General features: G+C 47.0%; 1 protein-coding gene across 5 annotated transcripts; it reads right to left on the minus strand.

The window, feature by feature from the left end:
• Window positions 1–1,588: 1,588 nt before the first annotated feature.
• MAPK13 (mitogen-activated protein kinase 13) lies at window positions 1,589–16,199 on the minus strand. Of its 5 annotated transcripts, none has more exons than XM_052814673.1 (12): window positions 15,749–16,199; window positions 9,717–9,846; window positions 9,278–9,336; window positions 8,234–8,342; window positions 7,146–7,175; window positions 6,660–6,707; window positions 5,613–5,727; window positions 5,192–5,263; window positions 4,571–4,650; window positions 4,013–4,091; window positions 2,554–2,730; window positions 1,589–2,228 (listed from the first exon to the last, which is right to left on the minus strand). In XM_052814673.1, the coding sequence occupies exons 2-12, from the start codon at window positions 9,744–9,746 to the stop codon at window positions 2,149–2,151; spliced, it is 879 nt and encodes a 292-aa protein (XP_052670633.1). In that variant the 5' UTR covers window positions 9,747–9,846; window positions 15,749–16,199; the 3' UTR covers window positions 1,589–2,148. The 5 variants fall into 5 exon arrangements, with proteins under 5 accessions (XP_052670633.1, XP_052670631.1, XP_052670630.1 ...); XM_052814671.1 differs by lacking the exon at window positions 15,749–16,199 and adding an exon at window positions 13,693–14,426 and having other exon boundaries at window positions 2,554–2,727; XM_052814670.1 differs by lacking the exon at window positions 15,749–16,199 and adding an exon at window positions 13,693–14,426.
• Between the last annotated feature and the right edge of the window lie 29 nt (window positions 16,200–16,228).

Below are 16,228 nucleotides of genomic sequence, written 5' to 3' on the forward strand. Positions count from 1 at the left end.
GATAAGTTACACTTTGTTTCTGAAGCATGAGTGTTTAGGTGCTCATAGGAGACCCAAACTCACCAAGGCAAGAAGGTGCAGACACAGTTGTAATAACACTGCAGTCACTTTCAGATCCCATTTGCTTATTTTGTAATTATTCTTCATCTCTCCTCTGTTCTAATGGTAATAACACTTACAGCAAACACCTATGTACTTGAGTGGTGGCTTGGGACATACTGATGCATATGCATCAAAAAATGCCAGCCTTCAGATGATATCAGTATATCTCCAGTACATCAAATTACTTTAAAGATCAAAACATACTTTTAAATTTGAATGACTTAGTGTATGGTAGAACCAAAAGATGGAACAAACTTCCCCTGGAGGGAGAATCCGGATGACTGGCTGCTTGGTCTGTGTTCATAAAACAACCTCCCTTTGTTTATGTATCATGCTCCTCTTATCTTGATGCTATCTGAACACCTTTCCAAAGCAATTAAATCCAGGCAAGTTGGCTGGATTTTCTCACATCATCCTATATTTTTTTTCTTGTTCACATCCAGGAGCGAAAGAGAGATTATTGTGTTGTTTTTCATCTCGTATAAAACTCTATACCTACTAAAGAAACTGTCTTAGAGCAGGGCTGGATGCAGCTGGCTGGGGACATGCGCTCACCCCAGCTGAGTGCCAGCTGCACTGCACAGTCCCACCCTGTCACACACGGGGACTCTGAGCATCTCAGAGAAGCCAATTTCTTGCAGCTATCAAGAATTACTCAATAAGTAGGTGAATGAATTAAAATTTGCTAGACAAATAAGAAATGTAAAACCTCAATGAAAGTGCAGTAAAAGGAATCTGTGAAGCACTTATTCACAAGGATATTTTTTAGCCTGTAGTGGTTTTTGTAAGATATTCTATTTAATAGGATTATCTTAGATGCAATTTATAATGATGCTGAGTGAAGGAGCTAATCTGATACTAAGAAACTGAGGTATCTGAACTTATTTTCTGTGTTCACCGAGTTGAATTATTGTATTCCTTTTTCTGCTAATGCCGGATTGGTCATGCAACATACTTTTCTGCTTTTTTTTCCCCCCAATATATGAACTTTTTTTTAGTTACTTTGAGAGCTGAGCCTTAGGATTGGCAATTGACTATTTTCCAAATGATCAGTTTAAATGTCTCTTCATATTGAGGAACGAGCAGCTGTTAAAGAGAACTGGTTTAACTGATCCCACAGGACAGAAGGAATGAGAATATAAGGGGTCACATCACTGGGCTGTGTAAGGAAACACCAGCCCTGCTGAGAGATAAAGGCAGCCTGGAGCAGGCAGGCAGGCAGGGTGACGCTGGGGAGAGGGTGCTCGGGGAGAGATAAGCATGGTGAGGAGAGAACGGTTGGGGAAAGGAAAGGGCAGCAGGACTATTAGATTATAACCCAGCTCCTTGGGATACCCAGTCTATGAATGTGGGAAGTGGCCTTGAATTCCCAGGACGTGTTTGCAGCTAGCAATAAGGGGGAGACAGCACTGATCAAAGCCCAGGGAATGAAATAGGCACAGCAAAAAAGAGGAGGCAGTGGCTGTCCAGAGGGGGAAGCACCCAGATCAATCCCATCATCAGCTGGATTCCCATGGCATCCTGGAGCTGACACCATCCCAGCAACCTTGCTGTGCTGGATGCTGTTTGACTGCTCAGGGAAAGGGGATGCACTCAGAGTTAGATTGGATAAAGTCTTGTTATGCTGAATTTCACTATTTCTGATTATTTTGCTTGGGACTCAGTTCCCAGACAATTTTACCTTTTTCTTTACCTTATCCATAATTAATGTACTAAAACCTGCGCTTGGAAAGACTAATGAGAAGGGAGCAATGAAACTCCTGCTCTCTCAAGTTGGCAAATATATTAAAAAAAAAAAACAAACACCAGTTAAAATTCTCCCACTTAAAGTTTCAATGAGAATATATTTATCTTTTGTGTTGAAAACTGTTTGGGGTGCTTCCCCATTTAGTAGAACAAAGTCCAATGCCCGCAGCACAGTGTCATCCTTGTGTTGGCACATAGAGAAGTCCCACAGGCCAAACGATGGCCACCAGCAAGGCAGCGTGGAGTAAATCCGATCCATCTTCCTGGAGAAATGAATCCCAGCCACAGCCGCACTGGTTGTTATAATGACATCCCACTTCGCTTCTTTGAGTCCTTCCGTGCAATGGGACTGAAGGACAAGATCTCCTTGTAAATATGCTCTTGAAAAACAGAACAAAATAACCATGAGTGTGTGATTTTAGAGGACACAAATGAGAGTTTGAATGTTATATGTGCAGAGAGGAGGTATTCAGTGGAGAGGATATGGCAGGTACAAGCTGGAACAGATAGACAAAGCAGAGAGGCAAAAAAAGTCTGAAGAGCTGGAGAGATCTTTGCTGAATGCATAAAAGCAAGAGCAAGGCAAGGGAGACGATCATTGAGGCACCAGCAGGCAATCACAGCCTTACTCAGCATGTGCACAGGAAAGAGAGAGAGGTAGGAAAGTCCCATGCTAGACAGGAACTTCAAAGATAAACATCTTACTTCTCCACTCATCTATCGAAAGCTTTTCATGTTCCAGAGAATCATCATAGGACTGTTGCGCTTCTGTCTCCTCCTCGACATCTCGGAACTGGTCGAAATAGGGGTGAGCCAACGCCTCCGTCGCTGTAAGGCGCTTTTCCACATCGAGCTGCAACATCTTGTCAAGCAGGTCCACTGCTGTAGGAGAAGACAGGAACAGGGCTAAGCACAGTATGACAGAGAACAGGCACCCTGTGCATGAAGCCTGCAAGTGACGGGACTAGTGTTTCCAGTACTACATCTCCAGACCTGAAAATGAAAGAGATTCCTCAACCTGGCCAAGGTAGCGTGGAGCTTCTGCCAGTGGGGATGCAAAGTCTGCCCAACAGCAGCCTCAGGGAGCTCTTGCTAACAGAACTGGAGGTGTAAATTGTGCAGAAATAACAAATTACTCTTGAATAAACCTTGCTGCACAGATGGGGCAAGAGCAAACCAGTAACTTCAAGGTATTTTTCAGTTTTAATCATTTGCTTTCACTCTGACCCCCGCAACTCAAAGTAGTCTTAACACAAGTAATCTATATAGAAATCTATACGTCCCTGGTAAACAGGAAGGCAGGAAACTCAGATACCAACTAGTCTGTCAGCCCCATTCCCCCTTGGTTTTAACATCTTAATGCTTTCTTCCTTTCAGCTTTTAGAAGAGTTTTGCTCACTCTCACCTCTAATCTACTTGGGAAAAGAGCTCCTTGTAAGAGATCAATTTTTACCCTGAAAATTGCACATCTCAGCTGCCTGTTAAGTATCGATAGATCCAGGTGTTCAACAAACAGTTAGGATCTAAGCTGTACTCTAAAAAAAATAAAATAAAAAAAAATTACTGGAGTGGACTGTGAGGCTCTCTTGGCACTTTATCAAAACCTATGATGCCTTAGATGTGGGGCTGGGAAATAATAATGAACAAAGAAGAGCTACTTTGTTCACCTAAATGCTACTGATCATAATATCACCTGCTTGGCTGCAGCAACAACCTCTGGAAGCCAATATCAGCCAAAATTCATCCCAACCCTCATACCAAGTGGAGCTGATATATGCAACTGTCCTCATCCCATAATTTGCATCCCACAACCTAGACATCCTGTTATATCCAGCACCCGTTCTGTTCTGGCTTGTTGATATGAGAGTCAGAAGTTTATCTCTTCCTTAAATACTGTATGTTACAGGCTGCGTCATTTTAAAATTAAAAAAAAAAAAAAGTAAATGGCCAAGAATAGCAGAACATCACCATTGTAATGCCAATAAAGAATCTTTTTGCTTTTAATTCATACATATTTGCCCTGGGGAGGGGCAGGGGCACAACCTGCAAGGGAGAAAGTAGCAAGAAATTATGAGAAAGAGGAAAAATAAGATTGGAGCCGTGGCAGTCAGCCTGCCTCCTTTCCATCTGTGAAAACTCATGAGAAACACTGGAGATGACTTACCCTGAGGATTGGCTTTGGGGAAAAGCACAGACAAATCCTTCTTGGGGATTTTAGGAAGGGACTTGATATAACTCTTAGCCTGAAAGAGAAAGGAAAATTTACTGCACATGGACAAGTGCAAGGGGGCTGTGAAATACAGCTCTTGGGTCTCACGGCTCAGATGAGCAAAGGCAAATGAAGAGAACAGCAAGTCATCCCAGATGGCACATTTCAGTGACCAGTTTGCAAGGAACTATTTTTTATCAATTGAGATACAGAAGTATTCCTGCTTTAAGGGCCAAACTAGAGAACAGAGAAGGTTGGTGGTTTGCTGGGGTGTTGGGCACCTCACCCAGGAGTGCCTGCAATCCGCACCAGTTCCCAACGCAATGCCAGATCCATCAGATGCACCACTAGCAAAGAGAAACATCTTCCTTGCCAAGGGGAAAAGACTGCTGTCACTCTTCTTCACTGCTGCTGTAGAAGCAACACCTCTCCCATCTCAAAGACACGGCCAAGTTAACCTCTCCCCACCACACCTCTGCCAACAAGACCTGAATCCACAGTGAACTTTCTTACCGCTTTGTCCTCCAGCTTGTCCACAAAGTCTTCTCCCGGATGCCCCGTTACTTTCAGGATCTGAGTTAGTTGATCTAGGTCTGGCAGACTGCGTTAAAGATCACCCGCCTAGGAGCAAGCCGTGGACACCCCCCAACAGCTCAGCCTGTGGGCTGGGTGCCGGAAAGCCCAAGGACCTGTGGCAGCTACGAGTAGGTTACGATACAAACCCAACAGAGCCACACAAGCAGAGACTCATCAGACTGGCAAAAAGAGCTCCAAGGCTTTTTTCCTGGGATACCAGTTTCATCAACGGATAATTTTGCTGGCACAACTCTGCCAGGGCGTATACCCGTGGCCTTGGGGGAAACACAAGGGTTTGGGGATGGAGCTATGGCCACGCAAGGTTAGACTGCTGATGTAGAGCACGTGGCCAGCACAGAGGTATATTTCTAAGGGTGGCTTGGCCCCCCTCCTATGTCCTCTCTGTTTTCCTCACCAAAAAGACGGGTCCCTGCGATTCCCTCCTGGTAAACCAGACTGACACCTATTTTTCTCAGTAGCTTCATTCATAAAAGCCCTTCCACACACCCCAAGAATTATTACTCCCCCCCAGGGAAAAGGTTCAGCTTGAAAGGATACAGTCTTTTCCTTTAAATAGTGTTTTTCCAGTCAGCATTTCTGCCATGATACAGCCGATAGACCAGATATCCACTGTTCAGAGAGGAAAAAAAAAAAAAAAAAAAGGACAATAAAAAGACAGCAATGATTGCTGGGGCTGTTGCTTGCTTTGTTGCTTGCAGCAGGCACCGATTTAAATTTCACTCCCATTTTCCACCCTCCCCTGTTCTTTCTATGCTGCTGAAATCTCTGCTTTCATCATTTCCCGCAGGCAGTAGCTTTGGGAGTCATGCGACAGCTTTGGGACTCGCTCTGCTCCAGGGAACACTGATGATAAAGAAGAAAAACATCTGGAGGATTACATGAGATTTGACCCAGGCGTGACAGTGGAATCCCCAGGCTTGTCACCAGACAGTCACACCGCTGAAGCAAGACAGCTCACCTGTCTGGTTGTAATGCATCCAGTTCAGAATGACTTCTGGGGCTCTGTACCAGCGCGTAACCACGTAGCCGGTCATTTCAGCATCGGTGTGTCTGGCCAAGCCAAAATCCAAGATCTGCAGTTCACCAAAGGAAGAGGGAGAAGGAATGGCAGGAAAGAAAAGAGAAATCCTACGGGCAAGTGAGAATCTAATTCTAAGAAGAAATGAAGCAGATCCAATCAGATAATAATGAAGCTCCAACTACACCACAGCCACCCACGGGACGGTTCAAAGAACTAACAGGTTTGTCTTAATTCCGCCTAAATTGCAAGCCGGCTGCAAAATCAGTTGTTGTGTGAAGAGTCTGCTAAAAGGATCGGTGCTGTGTGCTACCTGGAAGGTCACTTCCTTTCTTGAAGCTTAAGTTTCAACTCTATGACCTTTATTTAATTGAGTTGTTCTATAACCTGGTGGCAGAGGCATGCTCCCAGGCCACCACAACTCAGCCTTTCCTATAAAAACACCTTGCAGCTGATAGGGGATGGCCTCTCCCTCAATACTGGAGATGAACATAGCTTGACCCAACCTTTACAGGCAACGGAACCATTCTCTGTAATAAACGTTACAGAAAATATGCGCTAGAGTGCCGCACCAGCAAGTTGCAAGCAAACCTTTCAGAGCAATACTGAAAATAACTTTGGATTCACAACCATCCTGTCAATGAGAACCAAAGGGTAACTGTGGTTGAATCCAGTTATCCTTCAGGGATCGTTCACCTAATGCAAGTGTTGCTCAGCAGTATTGAATTTATTTAGGAAGTCATTACGAACTGCCGTGCCGCAGGAATTACGGCGACAGGATGTTCATTCCAAGTCTTGGGCCCTGATTCAGCAAGTTACATCAGCAGGTGAGTATTTCCCACTGCCTGCAACTGCCAAGTAATGAAACGCCTCAAACTGAGTCTCGGAAGGCAAGAGGAAACATGATGGTGCCGAATTCCTGCCGGCAGAGCAGTTCTTCCACGATCCAATATACTACATGCTACAAACTGGTGCTTTTACATGTACCTTTAGCTGACAGTCTTCATTCACAGCCAGGTTGCCGGGCTTCAGGTCCTACAATGGACAAGAGCAGAATAATAAGATGGTTTGATTTGCAATGCATCAACACGAGCCTCAGGCAAACCTCTGCTTGCCTTTGATGGGGTCCTATAACATCCTGAGTTCAGTATTGATACAGCAAAGACACCATGCCTGCTCTACTGTACAGCTTTACATTACTATTCTATTTTTTCTGAAACAGTTTTAATTGAAAAAGCATCACAAAATGCTTCTCAGCTCATCAGAAAATACCGTGTTTCCTCAAAATGCTGCACAAATGAGCAAATCCAAACACATATAGGGTGTAGGAGGGAAAAGAGGAAGGATGCCAGAGAGACCTTAGAGCAGATGAGGCTATTAGTGAAAAGATGTTTAGGAATTTATTAACTTTACAACCAAGCTGTGTTTCTCCTGAACAGACAAAAGTCAGAGTAAGAGCGCACATGGACTTACCCTGTGGATGATGCCGGCTGAATGAATATACTGCAATAAAAAGAGGAGCCACAATGTGAGCGCCAGCAGACAAGACTTTCTGTTCTCCAGCAGAGAAACGAGAGCTACAAACAAGAGCTTGCTGAGAACACAACTCTGCAGCCTGCTGCAGGGTCCCAGCCCCCAGGGCAGCAGTTTGAAAAGAAATCTCTGCATTGAATTTCTGACAGTATTTGCAATGATATTGCCAGTCTAAAGAAGAGGCATAGGGCAGAAGAGGAGGTATGGAGCAATAGTTTCTTAGAGCAAGTACACTAATAGCTTCAAACTATCAAACAAAGGCATCAGGATTACAGGGAGGAACATGGTCAGTAGACGACATGAAAACTTTATTACTTTGGGTGTTAAACCATGTGAAAAAAAATCTCATTGTTAAAACACAAAATTGCAAAAACTGACTACATGGCTTTTATCACACCAGTTAAACCTGTGTGTTCTTTCCCCCATTATTTAAACTCAAGATAACAGTGATCTGGGGAAAGGTGTTATTAAGGTGAACTCATCAATGCCTTTGAGCCACTGCTTTTGCTCCAGGTGAAGGATGTTACAGAGGGCAGCATTAAGACACTGTCTCTACATCCCAGGGTTTGCAGTGATTTCTTTCTGTTCTCTCAAAGCCAGTTACAGCAGCATATTCCTTCCTTATTCTATTGAATAGAAAATCATTCCCTCTGTCTTCTCCCCTGAGAGCCTCTGTTAGGAATTCAGCAGAAGCTCCCATTGCTACCAGCCTCTTCCTTTCTACACAGAGTTTTGCTGAGGGTTTTGGCAAGTCAAAGAGCGACATAACTGCTGTCACAGAAAAACCATCGCAAGGTCTATGACTGCTGATTGCTTCGATACCCGATTGACTGATGTGAACAAGCAGTCATTCTATTAATGTGTGCTGGAACAAGAGTAGTTCAACAGCAAATATCTGTTCTCAGGCGATGCCATAAACCCCCCAAATCTCCCTATACAGTGTTGGAAGGGGGTTTAGTTATGGTCAACCCAGAGGTGACATGTAGAGGAGACACAGGGAGTCACTAAACTCCTCCAGACCCACCTACCTTCAGCCCTTTCAGCATTTGGTAGACCAGGTACTGGATCTTTTCATCACTGAATTCCTGTCCCATGATCTTTTGTAAATCTGTCCGCATGTATGGCATCACCAGGTAGCTAAAAGGCAGTAAGACAAGGCCCTGAGTCTAGAAGAAAGACATAGGGAACCAGGCTAGCCTTGTTCTCACTTGGTTTTTGGGGGGGTTTTTGGCTGTGTAACTTACTGTAACTAAGACGAGTTGTTGTGACAGTGTTCCTGGCTAACTAGCATAGCCTGCAGTGATGCTGGGATTTCAGCCTGCTCTGAAAATTGCTCTTTCTCCTCCCCTTAAATCAGATATCTGATGTCAAGTAAGAACAAGGATCTTCCAAACTTTAAAGATCCTGAATTAGTTTAGACCTCAAGTGATGTTCAGTTTGGGACAGCCTTACACCATCTGGGAGCTGAAACACCTTGCACAGCTTTGAAGAGTCTTGCAAAACTGCTGCGTTGGCTCCCAAATTTATCTTTGAATGTTCTCCAGTCCTGCCTCGGAAGACAACATCTAGCTTCCTTCAGTCTTTGGGCCTGCCTGCTGAGACTGCTAATTAGTTGATTGTCTTCCAGCAGGAACTACTCTGAGAACCTTCAGACACTTTTCCTGCAGGCTGCTAAATACCCAGCCATCAGGCACACGCTGCTCATGCCTGAGGATGGGGAAGGGAAAAGGACTCGACTCGTCCAACCTGACCATCAACACTGAGGGAAATGCCAAAAAAAAAAAAAAACAAAAAAAAAAACCCAGCCAGAATCAAGATGAAAAGAAAGCCAGATCTTTATAAATTCTTAGTTTACTTCTCCCATTCCAAGTGGCTGGCGTTAAACCATGACAGGAACTGACTTGTGCTTTTGATTCTCCTTGTTATTTGGGGATGTCTAGCTTTAGTCTGGCCCCTTTTCAGCTCAGTCTGTTGGGCTGCACCTCAACCTGATCCATTATCCTGCTGCTAAGTCACCAGTGTCTTGGGCAATGGCTGAGTCTAGACAGAGCGAACGCAAACTCCAAACTTACAAGTCCTGGAATCCCTGGTAGGAGGTGGCGGAGGTGAAGACATCAAGCAGCCCAATGACCTGATAGAGAAAAGAATTCCACATTTAAACCTGGAAAGGATTTGCTGTGCACATGGGACTTGGGTAGCAGCTCTCCATCAGCACACGCACATGGGCGAGCACCGAGAACTCCATCTGAGGAATCCGAGGACTCCTCGCTATGCTGTGCAGCTGCTTTTCCTCTTACTAATACACGGGAGCACCCATTACACATCTGCTTCAGCCTGGTGCCAACTGGGCGCAGCAGACAGGTAAGCAGTTAAACCCCAAGACTGCCTGCACGTGCCAAATGTCAGGACCTCTCAATTAAAATAAAGGTGATGCCACCAGAAAGGACTTGTTCCCAGGTGGCAAGAAACCCCCCCTGGTTTCAGCAGGAATGGAGAGAAACTAGTACTTACGTTCTCGTGTTGCATGTGCTTCAACAGCATGAGCTCTCTGTATGCTCTCTTGGCAAAGATCTCCGACTGGAACGGGCGGCAGAGCTTCTTGATAGCCACTTTCTCCCCTGTCTTCTTGTCTATGGCTGAACTGCGGCGAACAAATAAAACCCAATTCTGACATCGGCAGTATGTTTTAACAAATTTTGCAATACCAAAGGTCTTCTCCTAGAGAAGAGCTAATTCTGGAGCTCACAGAACAGCAAAGAAAAGCCCCTTGGGAAACCCAGTGGAGCTCTGCACACACAGATGATACCCTGTATGACCCGGGGCAGTAGACCACAGCCCGTGCTCTTTGGAGGACTAGGTGGAATGCCAAGCAAACTATTAGTGACTCGTCTTTAGTCCCCTTACCCTGCAGAAATGAGCTGGAGCTAATGGAGCTGTGAGAAGAGGGAAACGCAAATGGTTAAAGGTCAGGATTAGTTCTAACTCTGCCTTCTCCTTCCCTAACTCATGGAGATAAGGGAATAAAGCAATTTCTGCTTTGCCGTCTGCTTGGAGGTTGTTGTCTTTTAAGGTACGTCAGCTGCCTTTGCTGTATTCTGGAGCAAAGAAAGTGGATGTCATGCACTGAAAATACAGGCTGCTGGAATTAATTCTCCTGCATTTGGGATTTTTGATGATGCTTCTGTGTAAAAGCAGGTCTGGCTGAAAATGAGAGTGTTATAAAGCTAATGAAAACATAGTACAACAGCCATCGCTGAAGACTTAGTGTGTTATTCCCTCTGGTCACGTTTGCTGTTTGCGGCTGGACAGGGCGATCCTGCAACACTCTCTCTGCTTCTGGAGGCTCTTTGATCAGATTGCAAAGGCAGCCCCAGGTTTCACCAGGTAAGAAGTGGGGAGGGAGGTCCTCAGGCAGAGATAGCTGTAGTTTGGGATTCTCGGTGGTGTTTTCCAGGGGGTGGCAGTGCACCCTGTTATTATTGGTGCCTCCACCCTTCCTTGACTTCTCCAAGAGGCAAACAGATGAAGAAAGGGTTTTCCCTGCCAAATTGCGCTGTGGTTTCCAGAGCAGTTCCCACTGCTTTGTAAATCCTTATCTCATCTCCTGGGGAAACAGAAGGGCTATAAATTGGCATGTTCAGTCCCGTGGCTTTTAGCTGCACAGGGTAACAAAGCCCACGTGAATGCTGGCATTAGCTCTTTGCAGGCGTCCTCCAGCCTCGCAGAGACACATTTCCCCTGCTTCCTTCTCCGAAGGGATGCGTGATTCACCCTGCCACGGTCCCTGACTGCCAGGCTCCAGCCACCACTCCTTCCTCGAGGCTCTCAGAAGACCCCAGTTGGGGAGGGGCAGGTACCATAAAGCTGTAAAGCAATATTACCATGACCTCCAGGGTTGTCACTCAGAAGCGAGACTTGATAAACAAACAGGGAAATGCCATCTATAATAACGCAATCAAACAGTGCATTTTGCTGGGTTTAGAGCTGATTGCATTAGGAGAGGTGGGAATATCCCGCTCCGCGTGGCTTTCCCTTTGGTTCAATGCCGAAGAGGGATTATCAGTTCCTTGCTGCAAATCTTGGAAGTCTCTTGCACAGCTTTCTCCAGTTGTCAGCCACAAGCAATCAGTTGTGGTCCATCCTGTGGCAGTCTGGGCTATCATCAACCTCCCCAATACCATCAGGCAATCTCCCTGCTCTTGGCCACCAAGGTCCCTTCCCGTTGCTCTAAGTGGTCTGTGATGAGAGCAAAAAACATCCTTTGGGAGTTTCGGTATGATGGCGATTTCATCAACGCATTCAGCTGGGAAAAAAAAAAAAAGAAGTGCAGGAAAAGCTACACGAGGCAGCTTCAGCACTGAAGATGCCATAGGGTATCTTAGGGGGACAGTGAAGAGTTGTCTCAGTTTCAGGACTTCAGCAGGTGTCGGCAGAGGGGACAGCACAGTGTCAAGTTTTCCGAGGAGCCAGGGAAGAAAGAGGAAGGGACCCGGACCAGATAGTCAAACAGCTTCTGCAGAATTCAAGGCAGATTTCCTAATCTGAGGGTGCGTCTTCTTACCTGCCTTCCCAGCTGCTGGCCTACAGAGCATCTAACCCCACCACTCAACACAGGAGAGTTGGGTGATGGAGCTTCAGCCTGCCCAGCACAGACAGCACTGCTACTTTCACCCTTGCCATAAGGCACAACTAAGCATTAATTCAGCTGATGCAGCCGGGTGAGCCCACCGTGTTCTTCCCAGCACAGGTTTAATGAATGGCTGAAGTTTGGGATGACACCAGGCAGGCAGAGCTGTGTCCCTTCCTTGGCTGGCAGAGATCGGCAAGACCAGTGTTGGAAGGGTCAGAAGACTCTTATTCCACAATTCCCTTCACGTGGGAGCCAAATCACTACAGATTTTGGCAAAATTAATGAGGGAAGAAACACATCTTTGCTGGTTTTCCTGAGTTAGTTTCTCAGCTGCTCAAGGAGGTGTAAAAGCCAGCAGCTCCAAATAATGCTGCGATAGGAAAGCTTCCCAGCAATTCCCAGCAGAGGACAGCAAATCCTAACTGCACACGCTTCCACCTCTGCTTTGTACAGGAGTCGGCACCAAGCCCTCCCTGCTGAGCACTGTCCCTGCGATACCAACACCCCCCCCCCTCCGCCCCCGACCCTGGGGCTGTTGTAACACCCAACCCTCCCTCCCCAGACCTCCAGAGCAGCCGAGACTTTCCCTGGGACCAGTAAAAGATTTGTCTTATTGTTTGGTTTTTTTCTGGTGGGCAAGGAAACTTTGCAATGATTTCCCTCTTCCCTTTTTTGCCCTTTCTTTATTTTCTTTTAGACTTCCAGCTTTCCTTTATGATAAAAACCAGAAAACACTGTAGAAATATTAAAAAAGTCAAGTTTAGTCTTGCCTGATTTTGCAGGACTCATTAAAGCATCTCAGAAGCTTAAATGCACCAGGACAGCAAAGTGGGGAAAGGAAACAGTGGTGCCCCTTTGTAAATAGTCAGCCAGGGGACAAGGACAGAACCTGGGCCCCAGGGTTTCAGGATCCGTGCCGTGACAGCCCTCAGATAGACTTTGCCCAACGCCTACAAAAGGGGACACACCTTCTTTTTTTTTTTTTTAGCTCGGTGTGTTATGAAACAAGGGCTCCGTTCAGATCCTATCAATGGGCTGCTTCATATTTAACCTTTCAGAAAGTCGCCCGTCTCCTCCGGTTCGCCAATGTAAACCAAGCAAGTTCTGACTTCTGCTTGCTCTCGCTACAAGCACCTTTGCCCAACTGATTAATTGCAGCTCATGCTGCTCTCTCATAGGTTGAGGATTATCATCAGCCGGGAAGGAAGTCCCAATCTGTTACTGATCTATTTTATGATTTCAGGCTGGAAGCAGCATCAAGGTGGGGGTCATATTGTCCAGCTCCTTTCCCCAGGCAGCCCAGCATCAGCTGCCTTGGACTAAAGCAGCAAGGACACGCTGCAGAGGACATGCTGCAGCCACCCCTGTTCCAGTACCCACCTCTATCATCATCTACAAATTGCTTTTGGACACCCAGGTATTTTTTCCACCCTTTTTGCTGCCAGACAGAAATCTTGATGCAAGTTCGAGACCAAGGCAGCTCAAAAGCTGCCTGAGCCCCAATGTCAAGGTGACACCCCAAGCTGCCTCGCTGCACCGGCCAGCCCTGCCTACGCCTACCTGGTCCTCGAGCCGCTGCCTAAGGACACGCGCCGAGGCGAACTCGGATGGGAAACGCTCCCCTCTGCCCACCCAGGGCGACCACAAGAAACATCTCGGTTTCTTCAAGCGACCGAGCCTCCAACCCGCTGCCCGCGCTGAAGCGGGAGGCAAACCACCTTCATCACACATGCAAATGTCCTTTCCTAATGGAGGGGTGCTGACAAGCACCTCCTCGTTTCAACCCCGGCGCGATGCTTTAAACACCCCCAGCTCACCCCGTGCTGCTGCCTGGAGTGCAGGCAGGACCCCACTCACCACACCGAGCCGTAGGCTCCGGACCCCACCGGGTGGAGGGATGTGTATCTCCTGGGCAGCTCCCAGAGGGTTTTGTTCACCTCCTGTCTGTAAAAGCCTCTTCTCCTTGCGATGTTCATCGCCCAGCGGGTGCGGGACTGCCACCCCCCCAGAGTACTGGCGTATGGGAGGGCTTCCGAGGTGAGAGCGGGACAGCGAGGCCTCCTGCGCTGGTAAAAAAGGCTCTAGCGAGTTTCCTTCTCCGTTTTCAGCTGTTGCGAGCGTGAAGGGACATGTCTTTGGGCCCTCCTCCCTCCGCCTCCACATTGGCAGAGGTGAGGCATCAGGTTTTCCGACACGCCTCGCTCTTGTACAGGTGCCTCTGGACTCTGCTATAGGAGCTGAGCACCCAGCCCCGTGGCAGGCACACCTCCGTGAGCCCCGCTGTCACCTACAGCACTCGCTCTCCTGCTTCCACCCAGCCACCAGCCGAGAAATGTCCTCGTGGGGCTCGCAGGGGGTCTCGTGAAGTCCCTGTTCTGAACAAGCGGATGAGTAAGGACTCGTCGAGCCAGGGAATCTGGGGAACAAGCCACAGCGCCTCGTCAGACACGCGAGGACATTCTTCTTTCCAGCTGATGGAGGACGGCTCCAGGCTCGTGACGAAGGACTCCAGGGCGTTACATCCACAGAAGAGCAAGGAAGCGACGGCGATTTTCTCCCAAGCCTGGCTTCCCAGCAGAGTGGGGATGTGGTGAAAGCAGGCTGAGGTTCTCCACCTTCATCCAGGTGACAGCAGCAAGGAGGTTGAGGAGCAACTGCGAGATGGGACCATCCTGAGAACTGTTTGTGCCCCAGGCTTTGCTGGGTCTGGTTTCATCTCCTGCAGCAGGTCTAACCCCTTCTCGAGTCTTCTTGACAGCGCAAAGCCCAAGTTCACTGCTGTGTCTCCCGTCACCAGGCCAGAGCGGCAAACCCAGCCTGCGAGAAGGTCCGTTCCTGGTAAGCAGCGAACGCCTCGACATTTTGCTCCAACTTTCGGAGGCTCAGGTGGGGCTCCCACACAGGAGGTAGGTGTATCCTACATAATTCCCAAAGGAAGTGACTAAGCTGCACCTTACTGAGCCAGCCCAGCTGCTTACACCATGCTCTACCCCACCAGCCCTCAACCCTGCCCAGAGCCTCTCTGCTCCTTCCATACGTGTCATCCGCAAAGCTGTCCCTGCTCTGAGCACGTCTGTGCAGCAGGATTAGAGCCAAGTTACCTGATAAATAGGAATTACAGAAAAAGCACCATCAGGGTTTTGGGAAAAGATTCGTTTTACCTGCTTACAGGCAACCGCCACAATACATACTAGCCTTGGCCCTTTCATTCTTCAGATAGCCGTGGTAAGGTCTGCTGTTTTGTAAAACACAAACTAGGGAAAAGGTGCTATGGGAATTTTTTAACCTTGCTTATGCAGATACATGTAAATAAGCCCTGGCTATAGCAACAGCACAGTCAGGAAATAAACCGACAATTGGCTTGGTTCTATAAATACACCTGTGAGCAAGAGGTGTCACAGCAAAAACTCCCAGTACATAAGCAAACATGTAACTCATTTGTTATTTTATGAACACAACTCTTGCTCAACTACATGTGCACACGCAGGTAATCGGCACACAATTAAGGAGTTCTAAATATCTAGGGCATGTCTTGGCTGTAGAAAGGTGAATTAATTCAAGTGACCGATTCAAATCGAATAGGAAACCTTGAGTTAAGTAACTTGATTTTGTAGGTCTAGTTTGGTTTTTTCCCCAATTCAGTTCTCACTGATTTTAGTGGGGTGTGTTGTTTTGGGTTTTTTTTTTGCTAACCAGGATATACTGTAACTGAGCACATTCTGAATTGTCTGTCTTAGGTTTGGGGGATTTTTTTTTTTTTTCTCCTAGAAAACAATAACTGACAGGTCCTCTTCAGGCTTTTTTCCTCCTCTCCTCTCAATTTGTGCTAAGGCAAGCAGAAGGTGAAAACAAGCAGGAAGGCACAGCTTCCGCAGAGCTGAGAGAACACCCCCCCACTTTTCTTTGTACTTACTCAAATCAGCTGCTGCACAGCTCTGTGACAGGGAAGCATACAGGTTGTGGGTGTCAGCTACCTGACTTGGATCAACACGGACCACCTCAGTTTATCAAGGCCAGTTTATCAAGGCCTGGGAACTTCGGTTACCGAGGCTTTTGTTAGTGTGAAGAACACAGCTTTGGTCAATCGTTCTTCCGAGCGAACGGCACCGATACATAACAAAAGTCGGAAAATCTCCACTACAGAGAGCCACGATGCTCCTGCTCCCATAAACACCCTTCCACCACCAACTAGATGGCAGCTGAGGAGGAAAAAATCACTTTTAAATAGCAAACAAACACAAAGCAGTACTACTGGGGAAGGGTCCCAGGTCCGGGCAAATAGCAGAACGCTGGTCTATTGTGTTGAATAAGCGCTTCCCTATACCAAACAGAAAATAAAAGTATTTTCTTCTGTGTCCAGTACTCATGGTCAGGCTCTTAAGCTAGTTTTGTA

This window comes from Harpia harpyja, chromosome 19, assembly GCF_026419915.1.
Source record: "Harpia harpyja isolate bHarHar1 chromosome 19, bHarHar1 primary haplotype, whole genome shotgun sequence".
In the NCBI taxonomy this organism is placed as follows: Eukaryota; Metazoa; Chordata; class Aves; order Accipitriformes; family Accipitridae; genus Harpia; species Harpia harpyja.